This window comes from Mustela nigripes, chromosome 16 (assembly GCF_022355385.1).
Source record: "Mustela nigripes isolate SB6536 chromosome 16, MUSNIG.SB6536, whole genome shotgun sequence".
Taxonomy (NCBI): domain Eukaryota; kingdom Metazoa; phylum Chordata; class Mammalia; order Carnivora; family Mustelidae; genus Mustela; species Mustela nigripes.
This window is the reverse complement of record NC_081572.1, coordinates 45,111,365-45,131,275: the sequence shown is the minus strand read 5'-3', so window position 1 is coordinate 45,131,275 and position 19,911 is coordinate 45,111,365. Positions and strand designations below refer to the sequence as shown.

At 50.4% G+C, this 19,911-nt stretch overlaps 1 protein-coding gene across 1 annotated transcript in view; it reads left to right on the top strand.

The window, feature by feature from the left end:
• SMG6 (SMG6 nonsense mediated mRNA decay factor) overlaps positions 1 to 19,911 on the top strand; it is a 248,758-nt gene that overhangs the window by 216,885 nt on the left and 11,962 nt on the right. Inside the window, exons 14-15 of the mRNA XM_059379054.1 lie at positions 9,149 to 9,325; positions 13,074 to 13,220. Coding sequence (XP_059235037.1) covers positions 9,149 to 9,325; positions 13,074 to 13,220 — 324 coding nt within the window. The remainder of the gene's footprint in view (positions 1 to 9,148; positions 9,326 to 13,073; positions 13,221 to 19,911) is intronic.

Genomic DNA, 19,911 nt, shown 5'->3' with positions numbered 1-19,911 from the left:
TTTCTTTCTTTCTTTCTTTCTTTCTTTCTTTCTTTCTTTCTTTCTTTCTTTAAGATTTTATTTACTTTAAGAGAGTATGAGCAGGGGAGAGAGGCAGATGGAGAGGGAGAAGCAGGCTCCCAACTGAGCAGGGAGCCCAATGTGGGGCTCCATCTCAGGACGCTGGGATCATGACCTGAGCCAAAGGCAGAGGCTTAACTGACTGAGCCACCCAGGTGCCCCTAGATAAGACTTCTTAAGAAGAAAGACTTTTTCACCAAACTTAAAGGAAGGTGAGGGAATGAATTGATTGCATAAAGGCAAAGTCACTGTAGGTTGGGGGAATAACCTGTAAAGTCTCCAAGGTGCAAAAGGGAGCAAATGGCAGGTGGGGGAATCTCAAACAGGGTTTCGTGGGGCCTGGAGTTGAGGATTATGGAATAATAGCAAGAAGCGAGAGTGGTAACATACAGTGGGGTGGGGTAGGTGGGTGGTAGAGGGCTTGGACAGGTCATGGAAAGCATTAAGAGAGGTTGGGATTTCATCTTCTAGCAAGGCTGAGTCCAAGGGAATTACTTCTCCTTCCTGACTTCCTGAGGACCTGTCTGCCTAAGTGGGTAAAGGAGCAGTGTGCTGGGTCTCTACAGGGAGGGAGCTCTTCTCCGTGGCCTGCCTCTTCCTCCTCCTTGAGGGAAGAGGAATGAGGATTCGCACCCCCGGCCACCATGTGCTGTAGGTAACAAGGCCAGAGTGATGTATTTCTGTCTTGATACAGAGCATCTTCCATATACCTGATGGTGAATATGACCCACTGCCCACTGGAGGCAGCCAGGACCCTGTTTTCTGCTGAATCCTCAGGGTCTGGAATAGTGCCTAATGCACGCAGTAGGCACTTGGTAAATATTTGGTGAGTTGACTGTCAACTAAATGTGTTGAATGCTGCAGGTGTCACAGAGAAGGTACTCTCCCTGACACGCATAAAATCAAACTGGGAACAAATTTGGTGAAGGAGTTTGACCACACACCTAAAGGGTGGCCCCCTGATCCTGGCTGTTTAGAAGGCAAATAAGAATGTAGCTCAGAGTGACTGGAGCCTGAGATGTAGTGCTCCTGGCCCAGAACTAACTGGCAGTGTTGAAGCAGACTGCATGTGGATGTTTGCAGGCTGAGACAGACAAGAGGACTTTCATCCCCAGGGGCTGAGCTTGTAGCCTCCCCTGCTGGTTCAGTAAGTGAGGGCCCCGGCGCCTGTGTTCCAGGTTTCAGACCAGCTGAAGCCAGCCAGACCTGAAAGGCTTGTGTTGGCAGTGCCAGTATCCGCCCCTGACTCTTGCCAATGTGGGTGGCTGCTCTCAGAGCACTCTGCAGGGGAAGCGGATTGGACTGCAGCCCAAGCTACTGCTGCCTATAGTTTGCTCTCTCCAACGGGCTCATGTCAAGAATATACCTTGCTTATTCAGCCAGAGCTCAGAACTCTAGAAGCGAATAGTTTCTTTCCATGAGGGCACTGTACAAGAAAAGCAAGCTGTACTTTATGCAGGAGAATCCAGACTCCTAGCTGGCTTTGTTCAGAATTCCAAGCTCAGGAAATTCAGGTGAGTAGAAAATGCCACTTTGGGGATTTTCTCATCATTTCCTTTGTATTGAGGAACCTGGAGCAAGGATCCAGCTGGGTTTCATTTAAAAAGGATATCATTAACAAAGGCAGAGCCACCACACAACCCCAAAATGAAGGGACCAGGTGAGCAAGCCAATCATGATATTCAGTACAGGATTTTACTTCTGTTGTGTGAATTAGTGGCAGGCTTGTCTTAAGTCTGGGTCCTTGGGGCCTCTAGAGTCCCATAGAATTCGTGTCTCTGGTTAGGTCTAGGAATCTTTTTGGAATAGGAAGAGACACAATTAGAGAGAGGCTGGGCCTTGCCTCCACCAAGTGATCTACCCTGAAGCCTGGATCCAGTACCTTAATTCTGAGTAAGATATTTTTAGCAGCTTCAGCAGGCAGGTGAGCATTCCAGGGGTGTGAGTGCCCGCCCCATGTTTCCTTCTGTACCTCTAAGTCTGGCTTCCACATATCTCTGGGCAGAGTGAGGCAGCCAGAAAGAAAAAATTATAGCCTTTCATTTATCATCGGCTCAGGCACCTTGCTAAATACTTGATATGTGTTATTAGTTTCAAACCTTAGAACAACTTGAGCAAACAGAGGCTCAGAGATGCTAAGTAACTTGTCTAAGGATACACAGCCAGGAAGTTGTAGTTAAGACTTGAGTTTGGGGGGTGCCTGGGTGGCTCTGTTGGTTAAGCATCTGCCTTTAACTCAGGTCATGATCTTAGAGTACTGGGATCAAGCCCTGCATTGGGTTCCCTGCTTAGTGGGGAGCCTGCTTCTCTCTCTCTCTCTCTCTATCTAGCTGCCTCAAATAAATAAATAAAATCTTAAAAAAAAAAAAAAAAAAAAAGACTTGAACTCGGGGCACCTGGGTGGTGCAGTTGGTTAAGGATCCTACTCTTGGTTTCTGCTCAGGTCATGGTCTCAGGGTTGTGAGATAGAGCCCTGTGGGGGGGGGGGGGGGGGTTCGGTGCTCAGTGTGGAATCTGCTTGAGATTCTCTCCCTGCCCCTCCCACTTGTGTGCACATGCACACACTCTCTCAAATGAATAAGCAAATCTTTAAAAATAAATAAAGACTTTTTAAAAGTCTATACTTTTTGTTTAAAAAATTTTTAAAAAAGGCTTGAATTTAAGGAACACTTGGGTGGCTCTGTTGGTTAAGCATCTGATTCTCGATCTCTGCACAGGTCATGATCTCAGGGTTGTGAGATCAAGCCCCACATTGTGGCTCTGTACTCAGGGGAATCTGCTTGAGGATTCTCTCTCTTCATCTCTCTCTCTGCCCCTCCCCCTGCTTGCATGCTTTCTTTTTCTCTCTCTCTCTCAAATTGAATAAATAAAATATTTTTAAGAAATAAAAAAAAAAAGACAAGTCTATGAAGCCCAGATTTTTTTTTTAAGATTTATTTATGTGAGAGAAAGTGCACACGTGTGCATGGTAGGGAGGGGCAGAGGGAGAGAGAGAATGTCAAGCAGTGTCCCCAGTGAACAGGGCTCTAAGCAGGGAGCCCAGCGTGGGGCTCAGACCCACAACCCAGAGATCACAGCCCGACCTGAGACCCAAGAGTCGGATACGCAACCAGCTGAGCCAGCTACGTGCCCCTGAAGCCCAGACTCTTTATCAGCCCCCTTTATTTCTTCAGCTTGCCTCTTTCCAGAATGGGCCCATTGTTCCTACTGTTGTACTTAACTTCTTACTGCCAGCTCCACAATGCTGTTCATCAACTCTCCAGGATAAACATAATCTCCCTTTCAGTAGCCAAGTACCGTACCTTTTGGACTATACAGTAAAACTATGAGGGTAGCCTCTTCCCTCCCCACCAAGTCTCCCCACCTGCCCATTTTCCAGTTTCCACCCAACCCTCTCTGTGAGACGTACGGGCCGCAGAGGGGTGCAGGTGCCTGCACGCACACAATGTGGATGAGGCGAGCAGGCTGCCATCCCTCTCTGAACAGGCATCTGTGCATTGCCACCTGATGGAAAATGGCCCCCGTTGCCTCCACTAGGGAGAAAAACATAGCCTTTGGGAACCAGCCATGTGGGCTGGGGTGGTTGCTATGGGTTGATCGATGACACTAGCATCTCATCTTGTGATTCACTGAACTCTCCACTAGCACACAGACTGAGGGCTCAGGAATGCTGGGTCTAGACATTGGGATCCAAAGTGACCGAGGGAGGGACCTTCATTTAGCTGCCTTGTAGAGAGAGATATGGGGCCCTGCTGCACTAAGGATAGGGAAGGAGTGAAATGCTGATTGATTGCTATGGATGGCACGCCCACGGGTTACCAGGTTATGCTTTCAGTGCCTGCATAGGTCTCCTTTCTTTCTCCTCTGACCTGGGACCCTTTCTCACAGTTCAATACCAATTTCTTCTGACTCAGGTAGGCTACCAATGTCTGTCTCTCCATTGTAAGCTACTTCCTGTGTCTTAAGAGTACTTACTTGTACATCCTTACAGCCAGCTTCCCTTCTGCCTCTGGATTCTGCTCCTTGCTTGGAAGTCCCTCCCTCTAGGAATGTGAGTAAACCACTTCCTCTGTCCTCCCAGCTCCAGAGGATTCCCTGTGTCTGAACTTTCATTGGCAGACCTCTTAGGCTGACCCACCCTTGGCCACTACAGAATTATCCTTCCCACCCTGCAGGCTCCTGTGAGGGTGAGTCGTGAATAACCGGAGGTTCCCAGTTTTTGAAAACACTTTTTAGTCTGACTTAAGCTCCTTGTAACCAATCCTGTAGGCTTGGCTTATTAAAGATGATAATTAACCCATTGCTAATTGACCTCAGAAGCCAGCCAAGCAGCCTCTATTCACCAGCCTCGGAGGTGGATTTGTAGGCTATTTTAAGCTTTCTTAATAATCTCAGCAAGACTTCACTTTCCTGTCTGCATCTTATTTGCTCTAAGGACATTCTGTAAAATTAACAAGCTATAAAGTTTGATTGAAGGTTTCAACAAATGTGAGAATAATTGGCTCCATTTAGAGAAACAAGAAAAACAACCTGTAAACTTAAGTTTGTAGAGGAAAAAACCCATGTGATTTTTCTCTTTAACCAGAGGAGCAGTAGCAAGCAGGACTTTTTTAAGACCAGAAAAAATAGAACTGGCTGATAGTATAGGTTTAAATTCTGATTCCCTCAAACCAGAAGTTCAGAAAAAGAAGTTTTGCAAAATCTAACCAGCCACTGTTGTGCTCTTGTGCCTTCCAGGAGGCCTGTTTGGAGATAACAGGAACCCAGTAAAGATGGCATGAGCCCCTTTTTCCCTAGGGCTTGCATCCAGAGACCTGGTTCAGCTCTGTGATGCCTCCTCCTATTCCTTTGCTACGTGAGCTCAGAGAAAGGAAGAATGTTCTCCCTTCCCCGTGGCAGCTATAAGGTGCTAAGTCTTACAACTCAGAGTACATCAGTCTGTGGTACCTGATGCTCAGTTCCTTTTTTTTTTTTTTTTTTTTAAGATTTTATTTATTTATTTGACAGAGATCACAAGTAGGCAGAGAGGCAGGCAGGGAGAGAGGAGGAAGCAGGCTCCCTGCTGATCAGAGAGCCCAATGCAGGCCTTGATCCCAGGACCCTGGGATCATGACCTGAGCTGAAAGCAGAGGCTTTAACCCACTGAGCCACCCAGGCGCCCTGGTGCTCAGTTCCTTTACTCTCTGTCTCTTCCCTCCTCCCCCATCTTCCATAAGACAGCTTAGATCGCTTTTTCTGTTCCTTCCAGGGCATATCTGACCAGGCTGGGCTTGTCCCTTCCCAAGTAGCTATAAAGAGTTTCCAGAGAACTCCATTCCTTGCTTATCTACCACCCCCACCCCAAGGTGACCCAGACAGGTAGCTCAGTCTGCCTTCTGTCTTCTCTTTTAACCTAGAGGTTTCTTTCTGCTTTCCACAAGACCTAACCTTTCGTGTAGTTCCAACCTTCACATACCCCATGACTGCTCACATTGTATCTCTAAGGAACTGAGCCTCGGCTCGGACAGGCCAGGCTCTTGTATCGCCTTGCCACATCTCGCTTTCAGTTTTCCTTTCTGCCTGGTTCTTTGCGTGTGGATCTGATCCAGTGATAACTGGAGCCCTGAAGCTAGAGGTTTCAGTTCCCACTGGTGGGGCTCACTGCCTCAGATGGGCTTCAGGGGAAGGGAAAGGGGCTTTCTCTGGGTGCCTTTCTTTTAGCTCTTCCCTGACCTAAAGCCTCAGTTTTCTTCTCAGTGCTGACTAGAGTGATTTGTGTGAGACGTTTTGTCCATCAACTTGGGAGTTCTGGTAACCTCCTACACAGTGATTCTCCCTACAGAAAGTCCAGGACTACTACTGAGAAGGTGCTGGATCCCAGGTTCCCAGGGTATTCCCTGGCCATCAGCCCTTATGCTTCCATCTAGCTCTAGGCTAACCCAGCCTTTTACCAGCACGGGAAGGAGTCCTCTTCTGCCCAGCTCTTTCTCCTCTAGAGAGTCTAGAGTTTGTCCAGAGCTGCAGTGTACAGATGACTTACATTCTGTGTTTTTCGTTGATACTGAATGGAAAAGTGTGCTCATGAACAGAGCTATCGTGGAGATTATGTCATAGACTTCAGCTGGTCTCCTTCCTCTCCAAGCTGGGAGCCCAGCTTTAACCCCTGTCCTACCAGGAAGTCCTCCTTGGCCAGCCAAAGATCATTATGGAGTTGGCCCTTTGTGGGTGGTTCAAAGGGCTTCTTCTGTCATGATGTCTCTTATTAACCATATTTACACTTTCTTCCCCACTCAGATGCTGGAGGATTTATCTGGGAGAATATTGCCATAAGCCTCTTGTAAACTATAGGACCAAGGGAATTGTAGTGCTTACCCTGCTGGGCTCATTCCTCCTGTCTTAAAGCAGAATGCTTTAGCAGATAGGCTGTTGGGCTGCGGACAGAGGTTTCTCTAAGACCCTGGACAAGCCCTGGACTTTGTGCCTCAGTTCCCCCATTTGCTAAATAAGTAGAAGCACATTCTCATTCACAGTGCCCTTTGGGAGCCTAAAGAGACTGCACAACTTTGGCTGTCCTCCCTATTAGTTGGATTGCAGGGGAGAGAGTTCGCAATTCCAAAAGGCTAGGTGGCTTTTCTCTCCCCAAATGCATAGAATTCTCTCCATACCTCTCAGTGCAGCTCAGAGACTCCACTGGATCAAAGCCGTTTGAGAATCCATCAGGAGTGACCTTGCCCTAGGGAAGAAACTAATGGCCATAGCAGACAAAATCCCCAAGGAAACCAGGGTGACCATCAAAGATGGGGGGCACTCCTTTTTGCTTTTGTGTCCGTGTGAATGACCATCCCCGTTGATGCCCTAAGGATGTTCTGCAGGCAGGCTCAGGATGTCTGCAACCCTGGGTCCTGCTGTGCCCTGGAAATCCCCGTCTCCAGGAGTCCCACGTCCACACATGTACCCTTTCTCCCTCTTGGCCAGGAATCACACTCTCTTCCTGAACCTTTGAGCATGCCACCCAGCGCATGCTAGAACAGCAGGAACTCCCCTCACTGCCTATCAGTGGGCACACATAGCCACGGACACACACTCCTGCTCTGGGCAAATTTCTGCCACATGTTTGGCAGGCGTGCCTCCATACTTATCACCATCCAGGTGGTGCCAAGGACCATGGCAAGCTTTTTCTCTGTCTTCCTCTCACCCCTCTATCCCCACCTCCTCTCCATTCAGTGGTAATAGCTTCACACTGAAAAGGAAAGTCCTGGACCCATTACATAATTCTCCATAGTACAAGCAGTAGCTGGGGCATAAGGTCAGAGGTCATAGTGGGGTCAGGTGGCTGACACACACTGTAACGACAAGGTGGTTAAAATTAGACCACAGAGAGGAAACTGGCAGTCTTGTGGAAATGCAGAAGTTTCCTCTGCAAGTGAGAGGCTGGGGATGCAGGGAGGCCGCTGTGCGTGCTGCCTGCCAGGCCATTACTCATTGCAGCTCTGTTCTTTAATGCGTTTTAGCCCCTGCTTCTGTATTTCCAGCCTTCCTCGTGACGTGTTCGAACACACGCAACAGAACTTATGGTTACCTGCCCTGGCCCAAACCCAGGACTGGACACCCCAAACACAAGATGGCTGTCCTTTCCTAAGCCTTCGCTGGGTAGCCAAGCACCTATTAGGTCAGCTTCTCAGGTGGAGGTGGTCAAGGTCCTTAGCCCAAGATTCAGGCCTGTAATGTTCCCCAGGGCCATCGGTGAGGGTGCACAGGGGCCACTCCCAGGCAGGGGAAGAGCAGGTTTGGCGCAGAGAGGCAGCAGAGGATAGAGTCACAGAGTTGCAGTCACAGTTGACTGGTGTGTGCTGCCATTGGCCCTGGCTGGCCAGCTGGCACAGTAGTGCTTATTTCCATAGTGTCCTAGAAGACTTGGCCTGTGCCTGCCTCATGCTCCCATGGTGTCCAGATAAGGGACAGATATACCTGTGAAAGAGTGAGCACACAATCAGAGCCAGTCTCCAAGTTAGTACTTGATTGTGTGATCCAGATGTAGAGGTCACATTCACATTCTGGAATGGGGGGCTCTCTCCAGGGGCTAGAGTCCATGCTGCTGAAGGGGTGGTGGTCTTCAGCAGTTTCCAAGTTCCAGATCGAGCAGGGCTCTTCCTCTCCCTTGGAGGAAAGGACCCCGAGGGCAGGGATGAACAGCAGGTTGTGAGAGGGTGCCAGCATTGCAGATGGGTTTGTAAGTAAGGACACACCTGTGTGATCTAGCTGGAGAAGGACCCCAGACAGAGTGACTGTGGAAACGTCATCTGAGACACTTTTCGACGATTGCTCAAGATACTGAATTTCATTTCGGCTTAATCAGCCCCAGCTTCTCTGACAGCACTGGCTTACATGCTGATGTGGCCACATGGGAGCAGGATGGCACAAACCCCTGGAGGAACAGAGCTTTGGTGAAACACCCCCTCCTACCTGCTTTGCCTGTCTCCCTTCTCCTGACAACAATTTCCTGCCTGACCCCAGTCTCTTGAGCATGAGAAGCTCTTGGGTGGGGCAGGAACCTGTCAGGGGAAGCCCAAAGTGATCTAGCTGAAATGAAACAGCCAAGAGAGCCCTCATCATTCATTTTGCACTCAGGCTGGAAGTGCTCCTCTCAGGAGCCTAGAGAGGGGAGCTGGGAGGGGAATGGAGAGTGGCAGTGAGGGTACCAGTAAGCTGTGTTCTGTGAAAGTGGTGTTCTGCACTCCACCCTGCCTTCTATCAGTTAAATACTAAGATGAATTTAATTTATTCTTTTTTTATATCAGGACCTCAACAGAAGAAAGGCAAAAGTCCCAGAGGGCACCTATCATTGGTCATGGGGATTTCTGCTCCCCCAGGGATGACCTAAAGAGAGACAGTGACTTTCTTCCTCTAGAGGATCTTAGCCCTCAAACCCCCACCCCCACTCCTCCTTCACAAGCTCCTACACACTCAAAGTCCCACTTGTCCGCTCAACAGCCTTGTCCAATAACTTTGACACACTCCCTGTGTGCCCCCCTGCTAGTGACCAGTGCCTGTCATCTTTGTCTTCCCTTTCAGAAAATGCTGTTTCTCTTCTCTCCCTCTCGCCCTGTAGGTTATTGCAGCCGACTGCAAAAGGGTCACAGTGCTGAAGTATTTTCTGGAAGCCCTTTGTGGACAAGAAGAGCCTCTGCTGGCATTCAAGGGTGGAAAATATGTGTCAGTGGCACCCGTCCCAGACACCATGGGAAAGGAAATGGGAAGCCAAGAGGGAAAACAACTGGAAGATGAGGTACTGTGCGGGGAGAGCCCGCTGTGGCAGAGGGGAAGGCTCCCCTCCCCACCCCCAACCCCGCTCTGCCCATGGCTGCCTACCCGGTTATTTATAACCACTCAGAGCAGTATGGATGTGGACGTGACCAGCCAGCTTCTCAAGAGTGCACTCTGCTGGTGCCCCTTTCTGCCAGTCCCACCCCAGTGTCTCCATCTCCCTCTGCTACGAGTTCCAGATGCTGCTTTTTAATGTTGCATTGGAGGAGAAGGGAGGGAAAGAAAGTTTAATAATGTGCAGCTCGGGAGGCTTAGGAAAGGGAGTGGGGGGGATGTTAGGGTTCAGGCTGAGGATCAAGTTTATAGATGTGTGGAGCTCAGCGCAGCACAGGCCTGAACTCCAGCCTCCAGCACACGTACAGGAAGAGCTGACATTGCTGGCCCCGTGTGGAAAATCACCCCCTCCCCCGGTCTACTCTCCCTCCCTCCCTCACTCCCTCCCTCCCTCCTGCACATCCTGATGTGATTAAGGAATTCTCCTCTTGTTTGTTTGCCCTTGGTTGTTCCTGTAGCCCTTGCTTCACTCCAGACCGTGTGTATATGTGTGTGCGCGTGCGCACGAGCCTGTGTACCCACCCGCGCCAGACCCCACCGACAGTTGCCCTCCTGTGCGCGTGTGTGTGTCTTTCTGAGGGGGATTGTCGTCATGGGTCTGTATGTGTGGGGTTTGTATGTGTCAGCTGAAGTTGGAGTCTGCTGCCAGCTTCCCTGCTGGCCATGGGTTCTGAGCAAATGTGAGTGTATGACAGTGTTGGCCCATGCTTGCATGGGACAGCACTGCCGGCTGCCCTGCTGTACGTCTGAGTGACTCCGTCTGGGCGTGTATGCACGCACAAGCCTCACTTTTGCCTGTCAGTTGGCTCTCCTTTGTTACCCCACAATGTTAAAGGCAGAGGAGACTTAGGTGGGAAGGAACGTGGGACTTCAAGAAGGGACGGAAGTGATTCTAGCCAGAGGCCAGGTCAGCCGTAGGCCAACACAGTCATTTGGCCCACAGCAGTCTCAAGCGCCTGGTGGAGCAGGGTGGGGTGCAGGGATGAAATCAGCAATAGGCCGGGGAAGCCAGATGTCAGCTGGAAGCTGTCATCTGTGATCTGAAGCAGTGATAGAGTGGCCACCTTTGGTTCGAAGTCTTCAGAGCAGCAGAGTCTTGGACTGGCTTCATTAGAATAGCTTGAGAGCCCCACCCCACCCCTGATGACACAGGGCTTAGCTTCCAGGACAGAGGTGGTTCCAGGGATGAAGCTGAGCCCATGATTCCAGACTCCAGATGAAACCTGGGCAGGGAATAGTGGGAAAGAATGAGCTGTCATTACGGGAGGAGGCGGCAGGCTTGCTAAAGCCATCGGGGTGTCCAGGCTCCAGGCAGGACAGAGTAGTGCCACCCAAGCCTTGGGCATTGTGCAGGGAAGCATGGGTGGGGCGGCACCGTGGCCAGCTCATTCACCCACACCTCCAGGCTTAGGCAGACAGTAGAAAGGAAGCAAGGCCAGCTCTCCAGAATTTCTGGGACACATGTCCTCCGGCCAACGGAGTCTATACTACTGAATCCCATTAGGCTAGTAAAGCCTACAGATAAGGGCACAATATAAAAGCTAAGGAGGGTCTGTGCCACTCATGAGGAGCAGACCAGCACTTTGGGCCCAAAGTTTGTGCCACTCTCTTTCTCCTGAGGCTTATTGACCAGACAGAGGTTGTGACCCACGCCGTGCTGCCCACTTCTTCCTTTTCCCACGAACCTCCTGGGTTCCTTTATGTTAGTGGCCCCTGGGAAACCCTACTTACCCTGGTCTGTGTAATTTCATAACCCTGCACTTCCTCGTTTGCTGTGAGAGCTGAGTGAACCTCAGACAAGCCTCACTGACCCCCTTTTGACCTCAATCGAGCTTACCCCAAGCCCCGTGATAACCCTGTGTATCCCTGATCAGAGCAAGCAGAGGCAGTGTTCCCCACAGGCTGGTCAGCACCCCACTCACCCCAGCTCAGGTTAACCCCACGAACAAGGAAGTAATGTGTAAAGGGAGTCTTCCTCGTTCTCATGTGCTGGGCCTCCTGGCAACGAAGCCTATGACCCTATAGCCTATGGGTTGTGACATGGACAGTCACTACAGACAGTGTCCCAGACCCCTGAGACTTCTGGGATAGCAACACTTCTAGCCTCATCCTGAGACCCGTCTCTTCCGAAACTGCAAGACTGAGTCACTGAAGCTAGGCAGAGGAGGTGGGAGGGGGTGGTGATTCTGTTTCTTCAGACATTGTTCTTCATGAGCAGAAGAGAGCCCTTATTCCTAGGGTTGCTGCCAAAACACCTGTCTTCCTATCCCCCTAGAGTCTGCTCCCAAGACAAAGCATCACCTACCCACCTACACACTTTACCAACCACTTTCAGCTAAAAGAATCCATCAGAATATCATCTTGAGATGGACAGTTAGAGGAGAGAGCAGAGTGTACAGACACATCCCAGCTGGGCCTACTGGAAGCCTGGCAAAGCTGAGCCACTTGGGACTGGTCTGGCCTTGCTGTCTAGATTCCAGATCCCAGCCCTGTGCTTCTTGCCCATTCTTCTTGGTAAGAGCACGTGCTCTGGAGTCAGACACACTGTGATTTGAATCCCTGACACTTACTAACTTTTATCCCTGAGCAAATTGTTTTAACTCTCTAAACCTCAGTGTTTTCATTTATAAAATAGTGATGATAGTAGCATCTGTTTTAAAGACCACCATGAGCATTAAATGAGTTGATACGTGAAAAACACACTTAGCCCAGTTGTCTGGCCAGTAGTGAGCATTCAGTAAATGGTAGCCGTTATGGTGATAATCGGTGTCATCATTGTCATCCAGGTGGAAGCATAGGAATCTTCTACTGATCATTCCATTACCCAGGCTAGTCCTGTCCCTCAGAGGACATGGTTTTGGGCAGCTGCATGTTCTCTGCTGACCAAGGTCAGAAGTGAGAGAGTGAGGAATGGAGCCTGGGACCACCCGGGGTGTGGGGGCTTCTGAGAGTGAGACTACAAGCAGGGAGGGCCATCCCTGGGGAAGGTTCCACCAGCCTGGCAGGAGGCTCCTGAAGCTAGCCAGCCGTCTCTGAGCCTGCCCAGGCCCCGAGAGGGCAGCTGAACAAGGTCATGTCATGTGAATTCCTGTAATGGGGCTCAGCAGCCCCCACACCGCAGGCTGTGGTCTTAAAAAGAAATCAGGGCAAGGTCTGCTGAGCTACAGCATCTGCTCTCTGAAGCCATCTGGGGGGCAGGGGAACTTATACGCCTAACTCCAAGCTCTTGGCCAGAATTGATTCCTATCAGATCATTAGCAGGAATTAGATCTAAATCGAGTGGTTTAACTTTCTCTGTTGTTTTCCCCTTTGGTGATTTCAAAATGAAATTTGGTGCAAAGCTTACTTGGTGAGTGTGTGTATAAGCATCGAAGTACTTGTGTGTGTGAGTGCCTTCTGGTGTGGACCTGTGACTCTCCAAGAGGAAAGAGCCTGGAGTGCAAAACAGAGCAGTTGGTCAAGGGCGGGGGGGAGGCAGCAGCTTCTTTCTGTTCTCTGTCTGCCTGAACTGAGAGAAGCGTACACCTTGGGGCCCTTTGCAAGGAACATCCAAAAAAGCATGGCATTGGGAGTGCTGGAAGGACAGGAGGGTGGGTCTGGTAAGTGCCATGGGCTCACAGTCTCCTCTCTCCCCTGGTGTGTTCCACCACCCAAAGGAGGAGGACGTGGTGATTGAAGACTTTGAGGAAGATTCAGAGGCCGAAGGCAGCGGGGGTGAAGATGACATCCGGGAACTTCGGGCCAAGAAGCTGGCTCTGGCCAGGAAGATAGCCGAGCAGCAGCGCCGCCAAGAAAAGATCCAGGTGGGGCCTGTCTGGGGAGGGTGGTTCCCATCAGGGTGGTGGCAATATAGGACGTGAGAGGGGTGTGAGTCCCGAGTACGGATAAACAGGACCCTCTCAGGAAGAGACTGTCTTGCAGTGTCCTTTACTGGTTCTACCCATTTTCTTTCTCTATCACCAAATTCTGGTAGCACTTATAGTGCCTAGAGTCTCTCTTCTTATGGGAGAAGGAAGAAGCTTCTGCTTCCAAGGCAGAAGCAGGTTGTTCTCAGAGAATCTGATGAAAGCTTCTTCCCTGGTGATGATCTGTGAATATACACCCACACATACACAGCCTTCCACACAATTTCAGGGGCTTCAGAGTTCCCCTGAACCTTATCCAGATGCTCCTGGAGAGGTCATGGATGCTCTGTAGAGGACACCTCTTATCAGGGAAGAGAATGTCAGAGCCACAGTCTGCTTATCTGGATTCCCAGTGTAGTGGCTGAGCCCCTCTGGACAGGACACTCTGGACCCGCCCAGAGAGAAACTGCTTCATCTCCATACAGGGTTCTCCTATCATCAGCTCTCTGTGTGACCCACACCTGCCCTTCCAGCAAGGTTTTCTTTATGGCTCTCCCAGGTCTGTCCTTTTGCACTAGAAGCTCAGTTCCTCTTATCTAGCGCTCAGGGCAGACGGGGAAGAGCCAGTCATGCTCCTCCCTTTAAAGACTTCAAAGGCTGTGAGCATGGGGAAACATTAGGACTCTTGAGGAATGTCTTATTTTCAATCCTTTCTTCAGCCGCCCCTGCCTTTGGCACAAGACATAGTGCATTGTGGTCAGACAGACCCGATCTAAGGCTTCACCACTTACTGGCTTTGGGACTTTGGGCACATTGTTTAACTTCTCAGAGCCTGTTTCCCCATCTGTAAAGTGAAAGTGGTAATAGCGCCTAACTCCTAGACTTGTTCTGCGGCCTGTGGGAGCCAGTGCTGCAGGTACTTAACACAGCAAATGGCACACACAGTGTGTACTCCTTAAATGGTCACTGTGGTCTTATATGTGTCTGAACACCAATCAAAAGTCAGTCCTGGGAAGGGGAATGAATACCAGTCAGGACCCACTGTTCTCGAGGCATTCATGTCCCCTTGCCAATGGGAATCAAGTGTGTGCTACCACTGCCGGGTCATTGTCATGGCGGGGCTGCCTCCTCAGCCCTTCTGGGGTCTGTATGGAACTCTCTGTTTGGCCTACAAAGCAACTTCATCCTCATGATGTCTTTCTTTCTGTCCTGTGGTTCTTTTCTTCCTCATCATCAGTCTCCGAAAGGTTCTATCTATACTCAGCACCTCTATGTCTTGACCCTCAACCCAGCAGTTATGGAAACTATTCTGTCAGAAGTCCCCAAGTACCTTTTTGAGGTCTCGATCCCCATTGTAGTTAGCTTCCCTATAGCATTGGGCCCTCTACCCTCAGCTACGCACAAGTGAGTCCTCATCCTCTCCCTCTCCGTTGACCACACCACCCTCCTAAGCTTCCTCACCACCATTTTCTTCTTGGTCCCCTCCTGCCTCTCTGTTACGTCTTAGTCTCAGCGTGCAGAGCAGAGTTGGCGCTCAGCAAATATTTGTTCAGTGACTTAATAGACAGTAGCAACTAGAGAATCCTCTTAAAATTCTTACTGGCTTTTAACCCTGTATGTTTGATTTCTTATCAAACCCTATCTATTAACGTATTCCCTTCTCACTTGTCTGTTCCCATTGCCACAACTGCTGTTCTGGTCCACGTACAGACTTGGATTGTAGCAGTCAAGGCCCATGCATTGCACAACTCCGGGGGTGCTGTTCACTTGGTAGTCTGAATGGCAGCTCCTGGAGTCACGTGCTACCCTGCTAACCCTGTCCACCTCAGCGCCTCCAGTGCACCTCACGTGCTTTCATCATGCTCTTCCCAGAAGAGCCACTCCCCTGCTTGGAAACTGTCAGGGCCTTTGCTTTGCTAATAAAATCTAATTCCTTCCTATAGCATTGGAGGTTTTTTTCATCTGTTCCCAGCCTTTTTCCAGTCTCTTCTTCTCTTCTCTTTATCCCCATGGGCCTTACCAGCTGTGTGACTTTGGGAAAATTATTTAACTCCTCTAGAACTGTTTCTCCATCTATAAAATGAAAGTGGTAACAGCACCTACCTCAGAGAGTATGTGTGAAGCACCTATCTAGATACTAAGGCCCTTCTACCTGGACAACAACACTAACTGTCCTCTCCTCTCACTGTCCCCTGACATGTTCAACCCTTTCCCACTCTCGGCTCTCGGTTCATACTGTTCCCTCAGACCAAGATTCCCTTTTTCTGCCCCACATTTCCTGTTACCTGTTGAAACTCTATTCTTCCTTCAATCCTCAGATGAAACTTCATCTCCCCAGTGAAGCCTTCCCTTATACCCCTCAGGAGGAATTCATCTCTCTTTGCTCAGTGTTCCTGTGGCAGTGATTTATACCTCATTTGCGATACTTATATCACGTCTCGTATTACAGTTATTTCTGGACTTGTTCCCCGCCCGTACCCCACCCCCACTGCTGGTACTGTGAACTCCTTAGAAACAAGTATGGTGTCTTCAGCTCAGTTCCTAAGTGGTGATGAGCATCTGTGAGGCTGGTGGTCAGGGGACACAGGAGTGTGGAACTGAAGAGCTCTCACACCAGAAAGTACAGAGTGTACAGTGAATGGAGAAGCCAGCAATTTGAGGTGTGAGCGTGCATGGTTGCCATAGGGGAGTACGGGGTGCCACGGGAGTGTGTGCCGTGGGGACATGGCCTCCTCCAGAGTGCCGTGCTCCACCTGGCCTCTCCAGCATCAAGCAATACCTTGCAAATGGGAGGGGAGGTCTTGTATGAGACTTGATGTCCGGTGCCTGGAGCCGCCCCCGCTTGGGAAGCTAGTTGTCCCTGTCGCCTCCTTTGGAGCCGGCTGCTCCAGCCTGGGCACTGAAGGCCTGCTGTGGGCCAGCTGGGGCTTGAGGTTGCTGTGGCCCCTTTAAGAACGGGCCCCACATGTACCACTGCTGGCTGCTGGCGGCCCTGCCTCCTGTCAGCCTTCTTCCTCCAGCCTCACAGCCACAGGAGGATTTCTCAGCAGAGGAAAAATTCCCCCCTTCCTCCCCCCGCCTTTTAATGCCCGGGGCCCTTCACTTCCATAATTCTTCATTTTCCAGCCTTGAACGTAAGCCAGACACATCTGTCTGGCCATATGCGTGAACCCCGGAGTCTGTGCCGAGGTGGCTGTAAAACAGGGCCGGTGAAGGCCCTTCTGGGAGAGCGCGCACATGTGTGTGCCCTCGGGCCATTGGCTCCCTGCCCAGAACCACGGGGCTGCAGCACTCCAAACCCATGTTAACCTCTTCTTCTTTTTCCTCTTTTTGTTTAATTTAAGGGGGGAAAATCCCAAGGAAAAGGTATAAATTGTCCTGGGAGTGGGGGAGAGGCTCCTAGCTGGAGAGGCCATTATTGTTGGCAGGTACCTGGGTCACACTAATACAATAAGGAAGAGAGGAGCATTGAGTGAATTAAGATTGGAGAGATGGGCTGTAAATTACACTGCTCTGAACTCCATCAGTCTCCAGGGGTGTTAACCAAGAGGTGTAAGGCAAGTCCCCAGCTCCCGGCGCCTTTTACAGATGCAGCAAAACAGGAACCACACATGTTTGGGGAAGGGGATATGAAGATGGAGTTGAAAAAAATCCTCCTGGCCCCCATGATGACTATAAAGTCCAACTGAGATCTGGGGCTATGGCCACACCCCCACTTCCCTTCTCCCACCTAGACCCCTGGGCCCAAGCTCATCTGTGGGGTGGGGGAGGCGAGACCTGGCCTCTCTCTGCAGCCTGTCCCTCCCTGCTTCCGGCATTGCACAGAGGCTGGTGAGTGGGGCCGATTGGAGGTCAGAATAGGGGTGTGGGCAACTCTTAGAGCCTGTACAGCTGGAGCCACGGCACCCAGGCAAGTCCCTGAATACTGGGGGGGGCCAAGTCCGCCCACCTGGGGCTTTGAGGCCACACTCTCTGGCCCAGACCAGGCTTTGCCTGTTGCCTGAGACACCCCTTCATATTAGGTCAGTTCTGCCCACCTCAGTGCTTTCTTCCCGAGTCCTTTTCATTCCCTGTTGCCATTCTTGGGGGCTGTCCAGAGACTAGAGCGCAGGGTACATGGTTTGTTGGGGAAATTGGTCAGAGGTGCTTCAGTCCTACTCAGGCCCCTGGGGCAAAGAAGTCACTGAAAATCTGCTTCTAGGCATGAGGCGTGGCTTCTTGGCACCTCGTCCTGGCCCTGTGAATCCCCCGCCTCCTCTCTGCCTCCATGAGGCTTTGCTGTGATTTGTGCTGCTGTCGGGCGGGGTCGGGTTTCCTGAGCAGTTGCAAACATCCCACCTGAAACATAACAGGCTCTTCCTCTGGCCACAGCTATTGTTTCCCTCACATTATGGCCACAGTCTTGCTCTGTAGCCAGCAATGACATGTGTTCTGAAAATAGCTTGGCTCCCCTGTCCCCTTCCCGCCCACCCACCCTCCTGAAGATGCAGTCACTCCTTTGTGGTGGCCCCAGGAGTTTCACTCTAAATATAGCTGCAGCCCATTCACACTGCCACCCAGCTGGGGGAGGGTGGTGCTGTGGAACAATGGGGCACACACAGAGCCCCCCACACCTGTATGGAAGCTAGCGGAAGGCAGACACTCAGCCCTGGCTCCTAGCTGTCGGAGGCAGGGTGGGAGCCGGTGCACTACCCGGCCAGGGGCACGTTCACGCCGGGGCAGGAAGGCACATCAGCCTGCAGAGCTGGGCAGCCGCCCGCCCTGCTTGAGCATTTCCAGAGCCCATTCCAGCTTCTCCGCAGACTGTGGTGCTGGGCCTCCAGTTTGCCCCAGCAGCACCCACAAGCTCCTATCCTCCTCCGGAATGGTCAGGCGGTTGGCTGGAACACCCTTAGGCTGGCACTGCTTAGGGTGAGCTCAGAGGTGTCATGCTAGCCCTGCCATTCTCTTTCCATCAGGAGAGGACAGTCTTGGGCATTCTCACAACAAGAGTGAGCAGAGAGAATTCAGTTAGGTTATCTTTTTTTTTTTTTTTTTTAAGATTTTATTTATTTATTTGTCATAGAACACAAGCAGGGGAAGAAGCAGATTCCCTACTGAGCCAGGAGCCTGATGTGGGACTCGAACCCAGGACCCTGGGATCATGACCAGAGCTAAAGGCAAACACTTAACGAAGTGAGCCACCCAGGCGTTCCAATCAGATGAACTTTAAAATGCCCTCCAACTCTGAGATTCTGTGATTGCGCTCATTGAGCTCCTATAATATATCAAACTCTATGCTAGGTATTATCAAAGAAACTACAAGAAAAGAAGGCCATTCCTCTTCCAGTCTAGTTTGAAAATACAATCAGTCCTCATAAAATGGTAAGAAGTAGCAAGCGATTCATCTTCATTGTAACTTTTAAAGAGAAAGCAAGTGTACTTAAAGTTCTGTGGTACTAACTGAACATCCAGGGGAGGGATCCTAAGCAGAAACTTTCCCACGAGCGCCCACCCTCCTAAATGCGGAGGTCTACCGCACCATTCCCAAGGGCGGCAGACTGCACTGCCTGCTTTCTATAGCAAATGCAGCATCTGCTCCCTTTGGTTTCTGTGGCTCAAGAAAGAACTGCTTGTCTGCACTTTTGGTTGTTATCTCACCAACTCTTCCTACTTGTTTTTTTTTATTTCATTTCCATTTTTCATTTAAAAAACCTTCAAAGTCATTAAAGAAAATAGGTATCATGAGTTTTATCATAGAAATCAGTAGTCTTCTCTCTCACCCCTCCGCATCTCCCACTCTGCTTCCAAGTGGTTTCCCCAGAAGTCTTCCCCCACTGGATCTATAGAAGGTGACCCAGGGATCTGGACAGGAAGAGAGGAAAGCCAATACCTGTGAAGTTACTGATACATGGATCAGGCATTTTCCTAGACACTTTCCCATACAGAGTGAACTCGGAAGCTTGCTGTGGGACAGCATTTCTCATTTCTGCTGAAGACATGGCTGTGGCCAGAGAGGCCCAGGGATAAATGACTCCATCACCCAGGAGAGAGGAGGAAGCACCCCACTCACTCCCTGTAGAGCCCTAAGCAGGAGGGAGACCCAACACATCCTTCTCTTGATGTGGCTCTGATTCATGGCGTGCATTCTTCAAGTTCCACAGCTCCTATTTGAGCTATGTCACCTTTTATTTGTAATTCTCAGTGTCTCAATTTTTAGTGGGTCAGCATCCCCAAATCATCCCCACTGTCTAGAAGGAACTAACCTGTGAAAGAGCCTGTCTGCTTCCTCATTAGATGTTACTGTGGATTATCTCCCAGTTTCCCACCAGCTTGCTCAAGAATGCTTTCGTACTTCAGAGAAAGTTGGTTACTTAGCACCTTCCTGAAACAGAACTGAGTTCTTCTTTCCTTCCACGCTTGATGACAGCTTGGTCCTTATTTCCACTGATCTGATTCAAAACCCCCATTGCTGGGGCGCCTGGGTGGCTCAGTGGGTTAAGCCGCTGCCTTCGGCTCGGGTCATGATCTCAGGGTCCTGGGATCGAGTCCCGCGTCGGGCTCTCTGCTCAGCAGGGAGCCTGCTTCCCCCTCTCTCTCTGCCTGCCTCTCCATCTACTTGTGATTTCTCTCTGTCAAATAAATAAAATCTTTAAAAAAAAAAAAACAA